Raw genomic sequence first — 19,008 nt, forward strand, 5'->3', positions numbered from 1 at the left:
CAGCCTAGGCTGCTTGATTGGTTTTAGCTGGTTGACCAGCCTAGTTTTAGAGGGGTTTTGGCCATTTCCAGGCTGGTTTCTAGACATTTCCAGCCTGGTCTTAGCTGGTCAGGCTGGTTTAGGCTGGGCTCCCACCCTGGCAAGGCTGGTCAAGCTGGTTTTAGCTGGTCATCACTTAGCCTGACCAGCTAAGACCAGGCTGGAAATAGCTGGAATCCAGCCTGGAAATGGCCAAAACCCCTCTAAAACCAGGCTGGTCGACCAGCTAAAACCAGCCAACCAACCAGGCTAGGCTGGTTTAAGCTGTTTTTTTCAGTGGGGTTTTATTACTGAACTATATATTCGGCTATCAATCCACCAAAAAAGAGAAAAGTTTGCCACAAGCTATTGTTAAGACAAGTAAGAACACAAAAGTGCTCTCATGATAAATTGGTATTTTAAGTGTAATATTCTAAATTAACCTACCAACAGTGCGGTTATTAGGCAACAAAATATAAGCTTTTTTTAATACTTAGAGGTTCAGTTTGCTGAAGCGCCGTTTTTGTGTGGAAAAGAACCGCCAAAACCAGACTTTGTGAAAGCCAACAGCCTTTTAAGAAAAAGGCACACACCGCCATCTGGTGGTCGTATTTGAGTATTCAGGCGTTCAAGCAGAACTGAAACCTTGAGTTCAATCGTTCTAAAATTTTTGAAAGTGAACAAGTGCATTAATGTCTTCGACTGACTCTATTATTACCAGATGAGAAAATGACAAAGTATAGCTGACAAAGCAATTTCTTTCTCCTTTCACATGGACCTCCCCTCTGAATGAGATGACAAGACAATTACGGCGCCAAGATTGATCTTTGAAAAGGCTCTTCACTTCTTCCGTAATTACATCCTTGATATGAGGTCTAATGAAGATATTGTCAAGCTTGCAATGTAGTTAACATGTGGGAAAGGAAGAAAAAAGGTCCTCACACAATTTCTTTTCGTGTCTTTGTTTCTTTAGATGCTATACTGTCTTATTCATTCATTCATTCATTCATTTTCCTTTAGCTTATTTATCGGGGCCACAGCGGAATGAACTGTCGCCACTGTATTTTTGTATAGCCTATATTGTTTTTCTGTTAATAGATTGGTCTGAGAGATGCATGTCGTTAGAAACAAAAGACAAGGAAAGATTACTTTAAAAACTCTATTAATTCTACGAAAATACTAAATAATCTAAATAAAGATTAAAAGAAAAAATATATCTTTCTTCCCCCCCAAAAAATATTTTTAAAGGCATTAAATAATTTATCAATTTTTTTCTTGTGTTCATTAAAATTTGTATCAAAAATGAATAAAAGCGAACAATACGTTGTCTTCCAGAGATTTTAGACTCTTTAAACACAGACATAGATCAAAGAAAAATACAGAACGCTTCTTTATATATATATACATATATATATATATATATATATATATATATATATATATATATATATATATATATTTATATATATATATATATATATATATATTTATATATATTTATATATATATATATGTGTGTGTGTGTGTGTGTGTGTGTGTGTGTGTGTGTGTGTGTGTGTGTGTGTGTGTGTGTGTGTGTGTGCGTGTGTGTGTGTGTGAGTATTAGAGTTCAATCAAAAATCAAAGAATAAAAGAATCAAAGAAAAAAAATTCTGTCATTTTTGTCCTCACCATTACTTGTTTCAAACATTTGTAAGTTTCTTTCTTCTTTTTAAGACAAAAGAAGATATTTTGAAAATATCAGAAACCTGTAACCATTGGCTTTTATAGCATTTGTTTTCTTACTCTGGAAGTCAATTAGAGGTTTTCAGCTTCAAAATAGCTTTTCACCAATAGAAATAAAGGGTGGCACAGTGGGTATCACTGTCGCCTCACAGCAAGAAGGTCGCTGGTTCGAGCTTCAGCTGGGTCAGTTGACATTTCTGTGTGGAGTTTGCATATTCTCCCCGTGTTCGTGTGGGTTTCCTCTGGGTGCTCCGGTTTCCCCCACAGTCCAAAGACATGCGCTATAGGTGAATTGGGTTAGCAAAAATTGGCCATAGTTTGCCAGTGATGGGTTGCAGCTGGAAGGGCATCCACTGTGTAAAACATATGCTGGATAAGTTGGCAGCTCATTCTACTGTGACGACCCCTGATTAATAAAGGGACTAAGCTGAAAAGAAAATTTATGAATGAATGAATGAATGAATGAATGAATGAATGAATGAACGAATAATAGAAAGAGACTAATAAAAATTAGAACAACTTGAGGTGAGTAAATTTCCATTTATCCCATTTATTCCAACTATCCCCTTAAACATAAACATTTGTTTTCATTTTAAACACATCTGGCCAACGTAGATGTTGGCCTAGATCACTTTTTATTTTATGCCTTAAAAAGGCAAGTCAAACCAGCACTTTGAGAGTCAAAAATACATATTCAGGCAAAATTGAATTAATACTAGTGGCACAACAGTGTGAAATAATCAGTCTGTGCAGGAAACAGCACATTTACAGCATTATTATCTTTAATCCACAACCTCAGCAAACAGCTTGCTGTTAAATAGTGGAGAAACTAGCATTGATTTTGTTTAGCCTGTGTAATTTTGACTCTCAAAGTGCCCCAAAAATGTTAATCTTTAATGTATACTGAAGAAAAATAAAGGCATCTTTAAGATAGACAGTGCATTACAGTGCTCAGCATAATTGAGTACACCCCATTTTGAAAATGAATTTTTTTATCCATTTCTCAGTGAATATAGGCAATGCATTTTGGTGCATTTAAATAAAACAGATATATTTAATAAAATAATATTTTAGTTACCAAACATATTTAGAAATTAAAAGATAGCCTAATACAATTAAATACATGCAAAACATTGCAAAAAAATTGCAACCTACAAAATTTAAACAAAATTTTATTTTAATTTATTTTTTGTTCATTTATTTTATTTTATTTTTGCTTCTTTTAATTTTTCATTTTATTATTTGTATTTAATATTTTTCTATAACATATGAATTTGGCTGTATTAGTTTTTGGACTGTTATCGTAAGTTATTTTGTTAGATAAGCTCCAGATTTGGCTTCAGTACTGACTAATCTAATGTACATGCACAAATATAATATTGTACTTCCTATTAAAATATGAATTTAAAAGAAAGATTTGTGAGGGGTGCACTTATATATGATGAGCACCATATAAGCAAAATTTCCTTCTTTGAAATTAACTATTTGTTAACTCAGAAATAAAAATAATACAAGATGTTAGTCATTTAAAAACACAAATACTACACAAAAAAGTAGCAAAAGCGGTGTCTACATTTGCAATTATCACAACAGTTTAGACTTACCATGTCCATGGGTTAAAAAAAAAAAGGAAATAACATCAGACCAAAATAGTGTGGATGGTGCACAATTAAAAACAAACAAACATCTGAGCTTTCTACTGTAGACAAAAGTGCATTCGTTGTCACTGTCCATGAATAAGTCGTAGCTGTCTCGCAGCTATTAGCTTCGCATTCATTACACGGCAGTCTTGCACAATTCAGAGGGGATTTTTTCCTCTCTACCGCTTCTGTGATTTCACATATGGAATCGTCCAGGAGATTAATAAGCTTACACTGGCTTTATGAGTGAAAATGTCAGCTGCAACTGCAGACCTGACTGAACAAACAAGTTGCATTTCCATATTTCATCAGTCTGCGGTGTAGCCTACCTGCCACGGCATCAGGCATTATTGGGATTTTATGTCTTGCTTTTGAAAAAAATAAATAAATCTGATGCGCGCCTCACTGCCAGAGTCTCATTAGGAGTGAATGCAAATGTGCTTCCAACCTGTTAGAGCTTTGAAGGTGGGAGTATACAGCTTGTGCTGGATGGGCTCTAATGACAGCGTAGGAGAGACACTTTCATTGATGAAACTGACTTACCAACTCACATGAACAGCACTTTATGTCTTTATCTCATTAATCTCTGAGAGAAAAACACTGGAAAATAACGACAATTTACCACATAAACACTCCGACAAATCTGCCATGATGGACGGGAGAGGTATGAGAGCTGGTCCGAGGAGGTATTGGACTGTCAGGCAGATTAATGACTGTGGATGAAAACAAATCAGGTAGTTATGGTATCAGCTGGATAGAGGTTTGGCATTATTGGCATGCTGCTCTCTGTCAGCTGTATAGCTAAAATGAGCTCATTGGCATTATGTCTTGTAAAACCGAACAGTGGTTAGCACAGTTGCCTCACAGCAAGAAGGTCGCTGGTTCGAGCCTCGGCTGGGTCAGTTGGCATTTCTGTGTAAAGTTTGCATGTCTACCCATGTTTGTGTGGGTTTCCTCTGGGTGCTCCGGTTTTCCCCAGCACAGTCCAAAGACATGCGCTAGGTGAATTGAATAAACTAAATTGCTAGTAGTGTATGTGTGTGAATGAGAATGTAAGTTGGCGGTTCATTCTGCTGTGGCAACCCCTGATTAATAAAGGGACTAAGCCGAAAAGAAAATGAATGAATGAGTAAAACCGAACACAAAAGTAAACTGACAAAAAAAATTAGCATCCTTTATTTATAAAACATATTGAATGTTTTATTAATGAATAATAATAATTGATAAAATTTTACATTTGATAAAAAAAGATAAGTAAATCTGCATAAAGCCTGAGGCTAAACAGTGAAAGTGAAACTCTCACCAGAGGTTTAGTGAGCAATCAAATGACTGGTGTATCTGAATACTGTACAATAATGTCACTCACTAGATAAGAGATGCCCAAACTAGGGCCTGCGGGCCAAAGTTGGCCCATGGTAACCTTTGATTTGGCCCACCGTCCCATCTGAGAATAGAGGTAGAATGACAGGTATTTTTTAAATATAGATTTAACAGATTAGCATGTTGTTCCTTTTATTGTTGAAGCTAACTGAAATTAAATGTTTCAATGAAATGTTGTAAATGAAATAGATTTTTTGTTTTTATGTAAATACTGTCACTTGACAGATGCACAAGACATCAGTAACTTAGTGTTAACTCCATAGTGTTAACATGAATCATTTCTTTTTATTGTAATAAATTATAAGATGAAAAATATATAATACATTAAGTAATATGATTAAAGTCATTCATGCTATTTATTTTTTAATTATTATGAAGTAAAAAGGGAATAATCCGAAAAGAAAATGAATGAATGAATGAATTATGAAATAAATTAGGAAAATACCTATGGCAAATTTAATGAAATACAGGTTTGCTATATTTGCCCTCAGCCTACAACTCTTAATCAAGTTTGCTTTTTGGCCCTTCATAAGAAAATATTTTGGCACCTCTGCACTAGATTAAGCCACACACATTTATTAAGACAGGAAAAGTATTTACTACAAAATTGTCCCATGAAAAAAAGGCTAAATTCATGTAAGCCTTCAGATAAACTGAAGTAGATGAATTTTCAAGGCTCTGGCGCCTCCTTTTGGCAGCAAGTATGGATTTAGTTTAAATTGGACTTGTGTGCGTGTGTGTGTGTGTGTGTGTGTGTGTGTGTGTGTGTGTGTGTGTGTGTGTATACCAGACTTTTTGTTTATTATAGAGTTTTTTTTTTTTTTATTAAATTATGTTTTAACAATACAATCATATTAACCATAAAAATTGATGACATTAGGTACAATAATAAACAAATACAATATTTATATAAATTATATATAAATAAATATAAATAATACTTAAATAAGATGATAAAAAACAGGGTACAGATCAAATTAAATAATATTTACAAAGTCCTTATAAAATTTTACAGTTTTTACACTTTTTTGCTGTAAACATTTTGTAAAGTAGTAATTAAACAATTTAAGTCACAAATAAAATTATACAAATTAGGTATTAATGAAGAAAATTTACGTTTGTAAATATAATATTTACCCAATAAAATTAAAAAATTGCCCATATATTCTAAGTTATGTTTGTCATGAGAAAAGTAGCAAATTATATCACATATGGAAAAAATCAATGTTTAAATTACATTTTGATGTAAAACTTGACGGATAAATCAGACCAAAACTCTTTAACATGTGGGCGTTTGTCAAAAAGATGATCAATCCATTTGATATTTGAGTTACAGAAGACACAATTTGAATTAGGATTACCAAATTTAGATACAATCTTATTGGTGGGGTAGATATTGTGTAACACTTTTAAATGTAATTCTTTAACTTTGTGGGGAACACAAAATCTGTAAGGTAAAAGCCAAGCTTTTTTCCAATTAATTTTATCTATTAGATAATTCCAAAGAAATTTTCCGCTCTGAGTGATTCTTTTCTTTGACTGAAACACATTTCTTAGGCTATATTTTCATTACTACATTGTAGGTCATAAATGCATTTGTCTTCAACTAAAAACTTTTATAAAACTTTTTTATAATCTTTTTTATAAACTTTTTTACTGTATTTGGGTCAGTGACAAATAAGGTGTGGCAAGATGAGAAATTTAAAAATCTTTTATAAAGTTGATTTAAAAGCATCAATCAGGTATTTTAAAATGTACAGATTGCATTCATGTTAATTTAATGTAATTAAAAATAACATTTACACATTTTTGACAAACATTAAGACTGAATGTACCTAAAAATGTCAAATGGTGTAACTGCCAAAAATTGTGAAATAGGAAATAATTTACTCCTCCTAGATGATATTCAAGTGTACACCCAGATAAAAATACTTTATTTTAAAATACCACAATAACATTTATTTTATTTGTGTTATCTCTAAATGTACGTTTTAATGAGTTTTTGCAATATTTGGCCAGACACATGCTAAAAACACATCTGATTTCTAAATAATCGTTGACAAATTATGTAAAAATTGTTAAAAACTATTTTATGACACTAAACTAGGTGTTTTAATTTATATTTCACATTATATCCATGTATTTATTGATATTTTTATGTAAAATACTGGTTACACCAATTGACACAAACCAGTTACACCACCTGACAGTGTTGCTTTAACAGCCAAAGATGACTGTTTGTTGAAGAAACTGACAATTAAAATCAATTTAAATTAAGAATGATAGTCATCCATTTCAGCTGAAGTGGTTTTAATTTCTTTTAAATGGTGACCAAAATGTCTGGCAACAAGAAATCATCGGGTGATGAACAGTGTACTCATATCTCATATTGTAATGACAGTTGAGGAACAATATCTGAGGGGGGTGGGATTGTCATTGACAAATGTGTTCAGAACCATGAAACCAAGTTGCTAAACTTTAATACATAAAGTAATAACATCCTTTACATTAAATGTGGCACTCATCAATAGAATATTAACAAACTAAAGAAACATGTTTTGCATTTAACACCTTTTCCATCACACTGTTTCTTTTCAGTTGGTTAAAGTAAAATAAAAATAAGTAGATGATATTACAAAATAAAATCCACTATTTTACTTTTAAGCTATTTACAAACAATTTGCCAAACACTGTACGTAAAACACTAGTACGTAAGAACTTCTGCTCTCTCTCTCGCTGTTGCCTTGGTGCTGGGATTAAAGGCCAATTTTTGCAAGCGTACACCAACCGACTGACAACAAAGCATGAAAAATATTTTCATGAGTGTCCTCCTAACTTATCCACAACCTATTTATTTTATACAGAATTATTAGCACCCCTGTTTATTTTTTCCCCAATTTCGGTTTAATGGAGAGAAGATATTTTTCAACACATTTCTAAACATAATAGTTTTAATAACTCATTTCTAATAACTGATTTATTTTATCTTTGCCACGATGACAGTAAATAATATTTTACTAGATATTTTCAAGACACTTCTATACAGCTTTAAGTGACATTTAAAGGTTTAACTAGGTTAATTAGGTTAACTAGGCAGGTTAGGATAATTAGGCAAGTTATTGTATAACGATGGTTTGTTCTGTAGACTATCGAAGAAAATATAGCTTAAAGGGGCTAATAATTTTGACCTTAAAATGGGTTTTAAAAACTGCTTTTACTCTAGCCAAAATAAGAAGAAAGAATATTATCAGACATACTGTGAAAATTTCCTTACTCTGTTAAACATCATTTGGTAAATATTTAAAAAAGAAAAAAAATTCAAAGAGGGTTTAATATTGGTATAATTAGGGAATAATTCTAACTTCAACTGTAGATGAATTCATTTGTTTTGCAACTTCTGACTTCTTCTTCACAACTTTTCATCATTAAAGTTCCTCCGAGTGACCTCCAGTTGTTAATAATAATAGTACAACAACAGCGGGCGCATCAAGTATGAAAACCTCCAAAACGTATAGTAACTGATTTCTTCCGTAGTCTTTGCCATGATGACAGCACATAATATTTGACTAGATAATTTGTAAGACACTAGCATTCAGCTTAAAGTGACATTTAAAATTTTTATTAGGTTAATTAGGCAAGTAAGATTTATTAGCCAAGTCATTGAATAACTGTGGTTTGTTCTGTAGCCAATAGAAAAAATATTTAAAAAGGCTAACAATATTGACCTTAAAAACTGTTTAAACATTTTAAAAACTGCTTTTATTCTATCCAAACTAAAAGAAATAAGACTTTCTCAAGAAGAATAAAAATATATACAAAATTTCACAGGAGGGTGATGCAGTGGCTAAGCACAGTTTTCTCACAGCAATAAGGTTGTCCCAGATGGACAAGGAAGGATTACTGTGTGGAGTTGACATGGGTTTCCTCTGGGAGCTCCAGTTTCCCCCACAGTCCAAAGACTTGCGGTATAGGTGAATTAAAGACACTAAATTGGCCGTAGTGTATGAATGTGTGTGAATGAGAGAGTATGTACATTATATTGTATGAATAAAAACATGGATTAACATTTAAAAAACAAAACATTGAATTGAAATGAATTGAATTTTATTTGACAGATTTTAGACAAGCTGTACAAGTATCCCATACATTTTGAAATAAAAACTGTCGAGGATAAAAACACAATAAAGCCCTGGGCTTGTTTCCATTGTGGTCCTCGCTGTTAAATAAAACAAAGTATGGCTTCAAAATACCGATAATGCATAAAACAGACAGTACCTCATACATTTTAAAACGGGAACAAAATAATTCACAAATACATTCCTTCATTCATTCATTTTTCTTTTCGGCTTAGTCCCTCTATCAATCAGGGATCGACACAGCGGAACGCACCATCAACCTATCCAACATACGTCCCACGCAGCAAGTGGCCTTCCAGCTACAACCCTATACACAATCCAGTAACATATAAAATAAAAACATCCTCGTCCACCATGCAAACTAATTATCCTCATCAAACAACCATGTTTTGATTACTTTTTTGAACCTCCTTAAATCTTTTATTTCCTTGATGGATTTTGGTAATTTGTTCCACATGATTGCACTTGTGTATAAAAACATATTTTTCCCCACTAGACTTCTAAATTTAAATAAACAAATATTAAAATCCCAACTCCTAGTACTATATGAATGCTGTTGCCTCACCATTTGAAAATAGTTCACCAAATAACTAGGAACCACATTATTAAACATTTTGCGTACCATTCCCAGTTTTAAAAAACATACTCTCTTACTAACAGTTAACATGCCTAATTTTTTAAAAGGCTCTTTGTGCAAATGTGCTCTAGGATGAATTTTTAAAATTATTCGTACTAATTTATTTTGTGCCTTTTGCAATTTTTCCTTCATAATCTGTGAGCAGCTACTATACCAAAAAAGGTAGCATAATCAAAATGGGGTTGAATTAAAGCTCTATTCAGAGCTTTAATAGTAAGGTTGTGGATTATGCACCACTTTCTCAAACAAAAATAAATAAATAATCCAACACTATGAACACAAATAGCTCCAAATAGTAGTTTAATTTATATTGCATTTTTAATCAGCATCATGAAATAATGATATTTGACTAAATGGGCCCCCAACAGAAAGACTCCTGCAATATGCGTCAAATGGTGTTAAAATCAATTTTAACAGACATTATCATCAACATCTTTGTAAGCACATGGGCTTGGTGGCAATATTTCAAATGTATTTTTTAAATATAATACTTATTTTTATAATAATGATCAATTATCAGTGCATTTCTGGGGTCTTACCATTTGACATGCATATCTAAGAATAGCTGACCATACCCTAAAAAGTCAAAGTATCTCATTTTAAAGAGAGTTACTAACCTTTGCATGCAGCAATTAGTCTTATCAAGAGTTCTTCTCTGTGATCAAATTTCCTGTCTAACAGTCTTGTGCACAATATTAACAAAGTGGCTCATCAAATGGTGGTTACACCATCTTGACATTTCAGGAATTTTAGGTGACAGACATAATTCCCCAAATAATTATAATATTTAGAACAATTGTGCTATATTTACCTTTATTTACTATGAAATATGTCTAATGTAAAATTATGCCAAAATAGCTGATATTATGTTTCATTGAGACTTTCACATTTTTTAAACAAGATAAACTATTTGGTACCATTTTTTTTTTGGTTACACCACATTGACATTCTTGCAATAATCCCCCAAAAATGATCTTAAAATGGATTAAAACCAAAAAAATTAGACTTGGTCCTCAAAATAGAGAATGTATGCAAGTAATTTGCTTATTTATTTTGAAACTGTAACTTTCTTGAATTGATTTAAAAAACATGGACACAAAAAAAGGAGTGTCACGTCATTAACCCATTTACAAAGAAAGAAAGAAAGAAAGAAAGAAAGAAAGAAAGAAAGAAAGAAAGAAAGAAAGAAAGAAAGAAAGAAAGAAAGAAAGAAAGAAAGAAAGAGAAATTTACAATGTTGCAAAAAATCTATTTAGCTTTAAACCTATGTGAGACAATTTAAGTTTAGAGATATGTTGTTGGCATATATGGAATATGGCATAAAACCATATTCACCTTAAAATTATATTTCCTGTCAGAAATATTAAAAAAAAGAAAGCGCCAGTAACATTCACTATGTGTTTCGCCATACAATTCCATCGAAGGTTGACGGGGTAATCTTGTACAGGACGTTACTGTCAAAATTTAGACCGAACTACGTCACTTTTTATTTGCCAATTTATTTCAAACGTAACATGCAGTATTGCGCAGAAAACGAAACTGTGCGGAACCACTGTTTTGGGGTGTAGTGTTTACTCGGGTCGTTCTTGTGCTGCGCTCACACACCACAGCAGGCGGTGCTGAGCAGCTTTGTGGCTCGTGAAGTAGTTTGGTGCTGGAAGTGTGACAGGGCCATTTCGAGCAGACCAGGAGCAACGACATGGCACTAAACTTGACTTTCAACAGCAGCAACCCACCTCTAGGTAAGCACAGAAGCAAAGTGTGGCATACAATCTAAAATACCTTGCATTTAGCAGCTCATCTTGCCCGTCGGCTCAATGAACTGACACGCAGAACATCCTCGTGCCGTCGTGGCAGAATCAAAAAAATATCTCTTCATCGTTGCCACTGTTTATTCTGCTTTCTATCGATATATTGCTATATGGAGTGTTGTTAAAATAGTGCTAGGTTGTTGCTGCCTCCGTAATAGTGGTCTATAATTTAAAACAGTACATGTTTTCAATATTATGAGGAGGTTTTGAAGGTTTTAGTCATATGCAGTGCAAAACGAATGAGGCTCTCTTTGTTTTTGTGGGTTATCTTCATATTTATTTGATTCCACTGTATGTTTAAAATGTAAAGATGGTGTTATTGAAGCTGTATGAGATTAATTGTTGTTAAGATGAAATGAATGGCGCCATCCAGCGCTGGGAAACTGCGTGACTGGCTGATGCAAGTCTTTTGAAAGAGCTCAATCTGTTTACTTAACAGCTGTCTTTGAGAATCAGGACCCTGCTACTCTTTTTGTCAGAAAAGGTTTTTTGTGTAATAGGGTGACATCAGCTGAACAGGCTGATTTAATTAAGTGTAATTATGTATTGCAAAATGCACAATACCTCTGAATGAGAATTGAGGTGAAGTTGGTTTTATACTCCCACATTTAGAGTTTCTCCTTAATAAAAGAAATTATTTTTTTTTGCAAATTCTAAATCGAAAAATCATGTTAGCAGCCAATGACAATCAAAGTACAACATTGTTCACAGTCAATTAAGTAGTGCTTGTTTTTTTTTTAAACATGCATGATATTTTCCGAGCGAATTTTCAAAGTAGCGTGGTGAACAAAATAAGGACTGTATCACAGGTTGTCAGTGTTCAGAAATGAGCGAATGTGTGAATTAGGCATGGGCCGCTATAAGATTCTGACGGTTTGATAACCCTGGATAAAAATATCACGATTTCACAGTTTTGCAGTATTGTGATTACTGGTCTAAAATATATTCTTTTTAAATGGCTGGATAAAAAAAAAAAAAAAAACTTTTTTCTCTTTTGAACACAATATATTTTATTTTGAGAAATATTTATAATATTTTGGAACAGTAAACATGTCAGGCTAAATGAATCATTGACTTTTGCTGTCTTCATTTGTTTCAAAAACAGATTTTTTTTTACAATTTAAAACGGCATCTTCTCAGATACTGTTGTTCTAAAAAACAAACAAACAAACAAACAACAAAAAAAGGAAATAAAAAAACAGTACACATACCTTAGGAATGGCATTGAAGAAAATTTTGACAGTTTTAAAACCTTGACTTTTCTAAAGCGCAGTATACCTTGAAAACAGTAATGCCTTGTAAATATAAAACCAACTTAACCTGAATTGAACGAGAATGTGATAAACGAAAGCTGGTGTGATTTGTTTGGTGCTGAACTGATATTTCAGAAATGTGTTGACCGTCGTTAATTGCCAACATTGTTTTTTATAGCTAAGTGGAGTTAAGAGAATTTGCCAGCATAATGCAGAAAATGCCATGCATGAAATGCTTGTTGGGTCATATTTAAGTTCTGTGTTTAAGCTTCTGATTGGAAGCTTACAGCATTTCCACTATGGGGAAAATCCTAGACTGTAAAAAATATGAGTGCATTACAGATCTAAAGAAAATTATAAATTATCTTAAATAATACAAATACATTTATAGAGATGGTACAAGTGTGTAATTTTACTCAGCTGGGAAATGAAGGCTTGTGAATAGTTTGAGGACCTTAAAGTGCACACAGCATGCCATATCAACTGATAATTGTAAGAAATAATTCCATAAAGCAACTGATCGTGTAAAGCCACATAAAACAAAACAAAAATACGATGTATATGCCGAGTTCAGCGGCTAATCAGCTGGAATCAGCTGAGGTGAAGTGACCGTGACCAGTGAGAACTAGCTGTCACTCAAGTGGCCACGGCCTTAATTATGCAGACTTAATATAAACAAAACGGATGAGTTATACAGTTGTCATGAAGGGTAATATTAGCTATATAAACCAAAATTGTTCTTTGTACCAGGCTGTAAACACCTTTTTCTGTTGTAAATTTGTCTATTTTAACAGTGGGCTCAATAGAAATGTGCTCTATTATGGAGCCAGGACTAACAGAGTTACAATCAATTGCAGCTTCAGTCACTTCCGTATTTGCTTCACGAGGGAGAGTGGGAGGTTGCCGCTTGGGAAAAATGAATAAAAAGTTGATCGAAATAAGTCTGACACCCCCCCCCCCCCTCCTGCAGCCAGTAGCATTATGACACTGGATCAGGTCCAACATGTAGTGGGCGTGCATGCACAAGTGCTTGTTGCTAGAAACAAGAATGCTTTATATTATTTATTAAATTACCCAGTGCGTTGTTAGTTTAAACATCTACACCTACCCCAACCCTAAACCCAATTGTAACAGTACCATGGATGTTTCAATGCCCAGTACGTAAAGGATCTGATCCAGTACATCATCGTCTTACAGACTGCAGCGAGAACATCTTGAATTTCTTTTCTCACAATCACAAGCTTATAGCCCTTCTCACAATTCTCTCTTTATTTTTCATCTCTTTGATCTCGCAGGTCTGAATTGACATCTTCTGATTTTTTTTTTCTTTTCTAAAAATGTGATGTAATGTCTGTGTCAGAATATGAGTTTTCCCGATGCTTTTGCCATTCTCACAAATTTCACCTCTTGAATTTCTCACTTTTTTTTAATATTATTATTTATTTATTTATTTTATTTTTTTTTGTTGCAGGATAAAAATAAGCTCAAAATTGAAAAATGGAATTGTTTGATACCAAATCACAGTTCTAAGAGAAAAATAGACGATTGAGAGATTTGTAACCTGCAGTTGTTTTATTTTATTAGCTCTTCCGCAGAAAGCAGAAAAATTCATGTTAAACAAAAAAAAAAAAACAAAGATTGTACACAACATGTCTCTACAAGAGAAAATGCACCACACATTTTTTGTAATGCATGTATATAATAATTATTTTTTTATGCATTTGGAAGACAAAAAAAGTGGAATTTTATTAAGCCTAGTGCCGTGCTCTACTGTTTAGCTACAGGTTGTTTCTGAGAGACTGAATTTGATAATCTGCATAAGTGATTTGCATAGTAAAGAAGGACAGAATCTAGATGGACTGGTTTGTTTAGGTTGTTTTCCATTATAGCTAATCTCATAATAATGCAACCTTACAATAAGAGCACATCTGTTTTTACGGTTGACTTTTTTTTCTTTTTCTTTTTTTACTGCTCTCACAACCTCACCCTGCATTCGCGAATCAAAATATGCATGTACATGATAGATAATTGGCTTTTATGTTTTTTTTTGTATGCTTCAGTTTTTTGTTTCTGAACTGTTCAAAAAAATGAATGCAAAAATGTATAAGTCGGGTAACAAAGTTTTATAGGGTTGCACGATATTGCAACAGTATAATGTGCAGCCCTACAATGTTTTTTTTTTTTTTTAATGCATGCATAATGCATATTAAGGTATTTTGAAATGGATTATTAAATGCAGGACGTCATTTGCTGATTGGAGTTGATGACATGGCATTGCATGCAGCAGGCACAGAATTACAGCAGATTCTCATGTTGTCTTTTTAATTTGCCTCTCTGCCTGTAGGGGCGCTGTTGACTGCTGAACATGTGAAGGGCAGCGTCAATCTCTCTGTGGAGGAGGGCAAAGACACCTTGCTCCATGTCTCTGAGTGAGTATATGGCCTGTATTACTGTAACAGTTGCGTAATATAGTAATAAGTTCTTTATTATTATAATATGTAAAGTTCTGTACATTTATGTGTTTTTATTTAGCAGACATTTTTGTTCAAAGTGAGCTACAATTGAGGAAGCATTTAGCAATTCAACAAGACGCACACAAGAAGTTAATTAGAAGTTACACAACAACTGCTTATTATACAAAGAAACTGTTAGTGCTTGGAGAATTAAGTGCTAGAGTTAGGAGTTTACCTAAAGTTTCTAATGCGTATAGAGAGAAGAACACAGATGATTAGAAGAGAACACAGAAATCATTAGACACAGGCATGATTTGTGATGACAGAATGACTTGACATTTTACATGATTACATGATTTGTTGTTTTACTATATATATATGGAATGCTGTACTGCAATATATAGATACTGGAATATAGATTACTTTATTTTACAGTGTTCATGTTACAAGTTCCATGTATGTACTGTAATAATGATTATGAACTATGCATAATTACATGCAACTAACCCCAGAAAGTAAAAAAGTTGCCTAATATGGTGATCAACCGGTCTAAATGGGGGAAAAAAAGTTGTATACTTTTACAACTTTTACAATCTTTTTTCAGTCAGGTGCAGTTCAGCGACGTGAACTCCATCACTCGATATCTTGCCCGAGTGGCTCCAGCTTTGGGACTGTACGGCTCTAACATGATGGAGCAAACTGAGGTCAGATTTTTGGAAATCATATATTTAGGGGTGTGACCAAAAATATTTCAATATTTATTTATATATGGCTTATTTTTTTATGTATATATTTATTTTTTTATTAGTAGATTTGTATTGACAGTTAAATAGTATTTTGCTGTGTTTTTGTGCTGGTACTTTAGTTGATTTAGGCCTGTCTTGGATAAATAAGCATGACTCTAAAACCAATGGTAGATGTCTGCAAGTCCCTGTCTTAATGAATCATTCATTAGGTCATTGTTTCATTTAAAAGCAGATTCAATCAGGAACTGTAATGTTGCACTAAGATGCACAAATGTGTTACTCAGGCTTTGTTTCAGAATGATTTTCAAATCCAAAATAGGAAAAAGAACAAAAACATGTACATACACGTTCCCAAACGCTCAACATTATCTTCTTCTTTATGAACAGTGGTAGAAAATCAATATTGCGTTTATGATTTAGATGAATAAGCATTATTGCATGTGTTATTACCTATATAATAACCAAAAAGCTTGTTTATTATAGGGGCATTTTAAATGCATTCTAATAGTGAATGGTTTGTATATATTTTGCATACAACACATACATAAATATTGCATACTACACCTGTTCCACAATACATAAATATATTCTTTTTTTTCCCTCATTGGTTAAATATTTAATATTCTTGTTCTGTCGTTTGCAGGTTGATCACTGGCTAGAGTTCAGTGCCCGTCGTCTTTGTGGTCAGTCGGATCTCTCTTCTGCTCTGGCTGATCTGGATAAAGCTCTGGCTTTGAGAACTTTCCTGGTTGGTCACAGTGTGACTCTGGCTGACCTCTGCATCTGGGCTGCTCTCAAAGGTCAGTCATTTGCTGACATGCATATTAGACCACCATATATAGATGTCTATGCACTAAAAGAAGATGACTTGACATATGTAATGACTCTCAAAAGGAAATGGCGAGTCACAGGCCAAGCCAAACTCCCACCCGCATCTGTGTCGCTGGTTTTCGTTCTTGAGCTCTCAGGTGCCATTCAGTTCTGTGGGTAGTAAATGGGCCAGCAAGGTGTCCACCAGCAAAGCTGCTGTAAGTTTATAATCCAATGTCCCAATTCAGGGAAATACCTCTGGCTTTCTTATAGACTGTTGCAGTTTTATATGTTCTTATGAAGTTTTTAAAATGGTATTATATTTACAGCCTCACAGTAACAATTTGCACAACTGTAATGTTAATAAAGTTGTTAATTTGCATTTGCATTTTTTTTTGTACATTTAAAACACAGTTGAAATGTATCAGATTTATTTATTTTTTTCTGATGTTCCAAACTTTGTTTTTAGTCTGTAGAGAAAGATAAAAAGCAGGATGTGGGAAAGTTTGTGGAGCTCCCCGGTGCTGAGATTGGCAAAGTAGTGGTGCGCTTTCCTCCTGAGGCTAGTGGGTAGGTGACATTTCTGTACTGTTTGTAAGCTAAAATTGTTTTTGTCACTTTAATAATTAACATTATGTGAAATATTTAGTACTTCAGTTTTTATGTGTTTTGTTTCACAAAGAACAAGCAAAACTAATAATCAAAGTTTTGAAATTACAAAAAAATAAATAAGAGATTTTTTTTTGCTCTTTATCATTTCTAGATTCCACTAGTTTTCAATGGTAGCGTTGATGTTTGCATATCATTTATTTTTCCATTTCCTTAGATACCTGCACATTGGTCATGCCAAGGCAGCTCTACTCAACCAGCATTATCAGGTCACTTTCAAGGGCAAGCTGATCATGCGTTTTGATGATACCAACCCCGAGAAGGAGAAAGAGGACTTTGAGAAAGTATGACCTTTTTACTACTTTCATACAAACCTTTGGCCCATACTTTTTATGACTAAAAATGTAAAAAAAACAAAAATAATTTTTACCAGAAATGACACCGGTTTTTCTCAAATGCTAAAAAGAGAACATAGAAGTATCATTGTGGGGGGAAAAATTATTTACATTTGAATAAAAACTTTAAGTCAGAATTTGCAGGGGTATGAATAATATTGGGTTTGAATGTTTATAGCTATGGAAAGCGATTAGAGAGCTCATGAAAATTCTCTCCATCTACAATTTATACTTGCGTGTTTGAGTTAAATCTTTGGATTTATTCTGTAAGCTAGTAATGATTTTTATATAAAAATATAAAATATAAAAGTCTCTCATTTATTGCATAAAAAGATGATTGGTCAAAGTGACAAGATGCCATGCTTTCAGACACGTTTATATTCATTTGTAGACAACAAAGAACCAATTTGTCTTTTTACATCTAAAGAGTTGAGGTGAAATAACAAATCAAAATGTTTATTTTCACCAATTGTTACTTTCTGCAAAAATGCTCTTTCAATCTGAATCCTGGATGAAATGTTATCATTTCATTAATAGAATAGGCCTTAGTATATTAATAGGCCTTTAATAGAATAAAAAAAATGTTGCAATTTTAAAAGCAAGGAATTTCATCACATGAAAGCAAATATGAAGATTTTGATGTCTTCATAAGATGCTTAATTTTAAGGGGCTAGCCCATTTAATACATTTCAATTGAAACTGCACTTTTTTGGAAACGTTTTCCGAAGAGCTGTATAATTTACTATTTCTTGTTATTAGCAGAATGTTTTTTTGTTTTGTTTTTGTTTGGCTGAAATAAAAGCAGTTTTTAAAGTTCTGAATGTTTCAATTTTAAGATCAGAATTGTTAGAATTAATACTACTACTAATAATAGTTATTATTATTATTTATTAAAATTTTTTTCCTTCATTGGCTACAGAAAAAAACATTGTTGTCCAATGAATTGCCTAATGAACCGAACTTGACTAGTTTAATAACCTAATTAATTTGTTATATCTTTAATTAGAATACTAGTATCTTGGAAAGTATCTAGTAAAATATTATTTACGGTCATTATGGGAGTAAAAATGGAATTAGTTATTAAAGGGGACCTATAATGCCCCTTTACACAAGATGTAAAATAAGTCTCTAATGTCTCTAGAGGGTGTAAGGAAAGTTTCAGCTGAAAATACCACACAAATAATGTTTTATTACTTTTTGAAACTGCCACTTTGTCTTTGATCCAAATTGTGCCGTTTTGGTGACTGTCACTTTAAATTCAATTGAGATTGGGCTACCAGCCCTCTTTTTAAAAGAGGGGGGAGCTACAAATGCCTACGTGTCAGCAGAGTAGCAGATTCAAAACTAATGGTGCACGGCTGCTTCTCTCTGAGAGCTTTTTATGCTAATGAGGGA

At 33.2% G+C, this 19,008-nt stretch overlaps 1 protein-coding gene across 1 annotated transcript in view; it reads left to right on the plus strand.

Annotated features, from left to right (window-relative positions):
* The first annotated feature begins 11,133 nt into the window (after positions 1 to 11,133).
* eprs1 (glutamyl-prolyl-tRNA synthetase 1) overlaps positions 11,134 to 19,008 on the plus strand; it is a 41,656-nt gene continuing 33,781 nt past the window's right edge. The window contains exons 1-7 of the mRNA XM_056476487.1: positions 11,134 to 11,278; positions 14,945 to 15,029; positions 15,658 to 15,757; positions 16,443 to 16,599; positions 16,694 to 16,827; positions 17,079 to 17,179; positions 17,436 to 17,562. Coding sequence (XP_056332462.1) covers positions 11,236 to 11,278; positions 14,945 to 15,029; positions 15,658 to 15,757; positions 16,443 to 16,599; positions 16,694 to 16,827; positions 17,079 to 17,179; positions 17,436 to 17,562 — 747 coding nt within the window. The 5' untranslated portion in view covers positions 11,134 to 11,235. The remainder of the gene's footprint in view (positions 11,279 to 14,944; positions 15,030 to 15,657; positions 15,758 to 16,442; positions 16,600 to 16,693; positions 16,828 to 17,078; positions 17,180 to 17,435; positions 17,563 to 19,008) is intronic.

The sequence above is a fragment of the Danio aesculapii genome, chromosome 17 (genome assembly GCF_903798145.1).
Source record: "Danio aesculapii chromosome 17, fDanAes4.1, whole genome shotgun sequence".
NCBI lineage: Eukaryota > Metazoa > Chordata > Actinopteri > Cypriniformes > Danionidae > Danio > Danio aesculapii.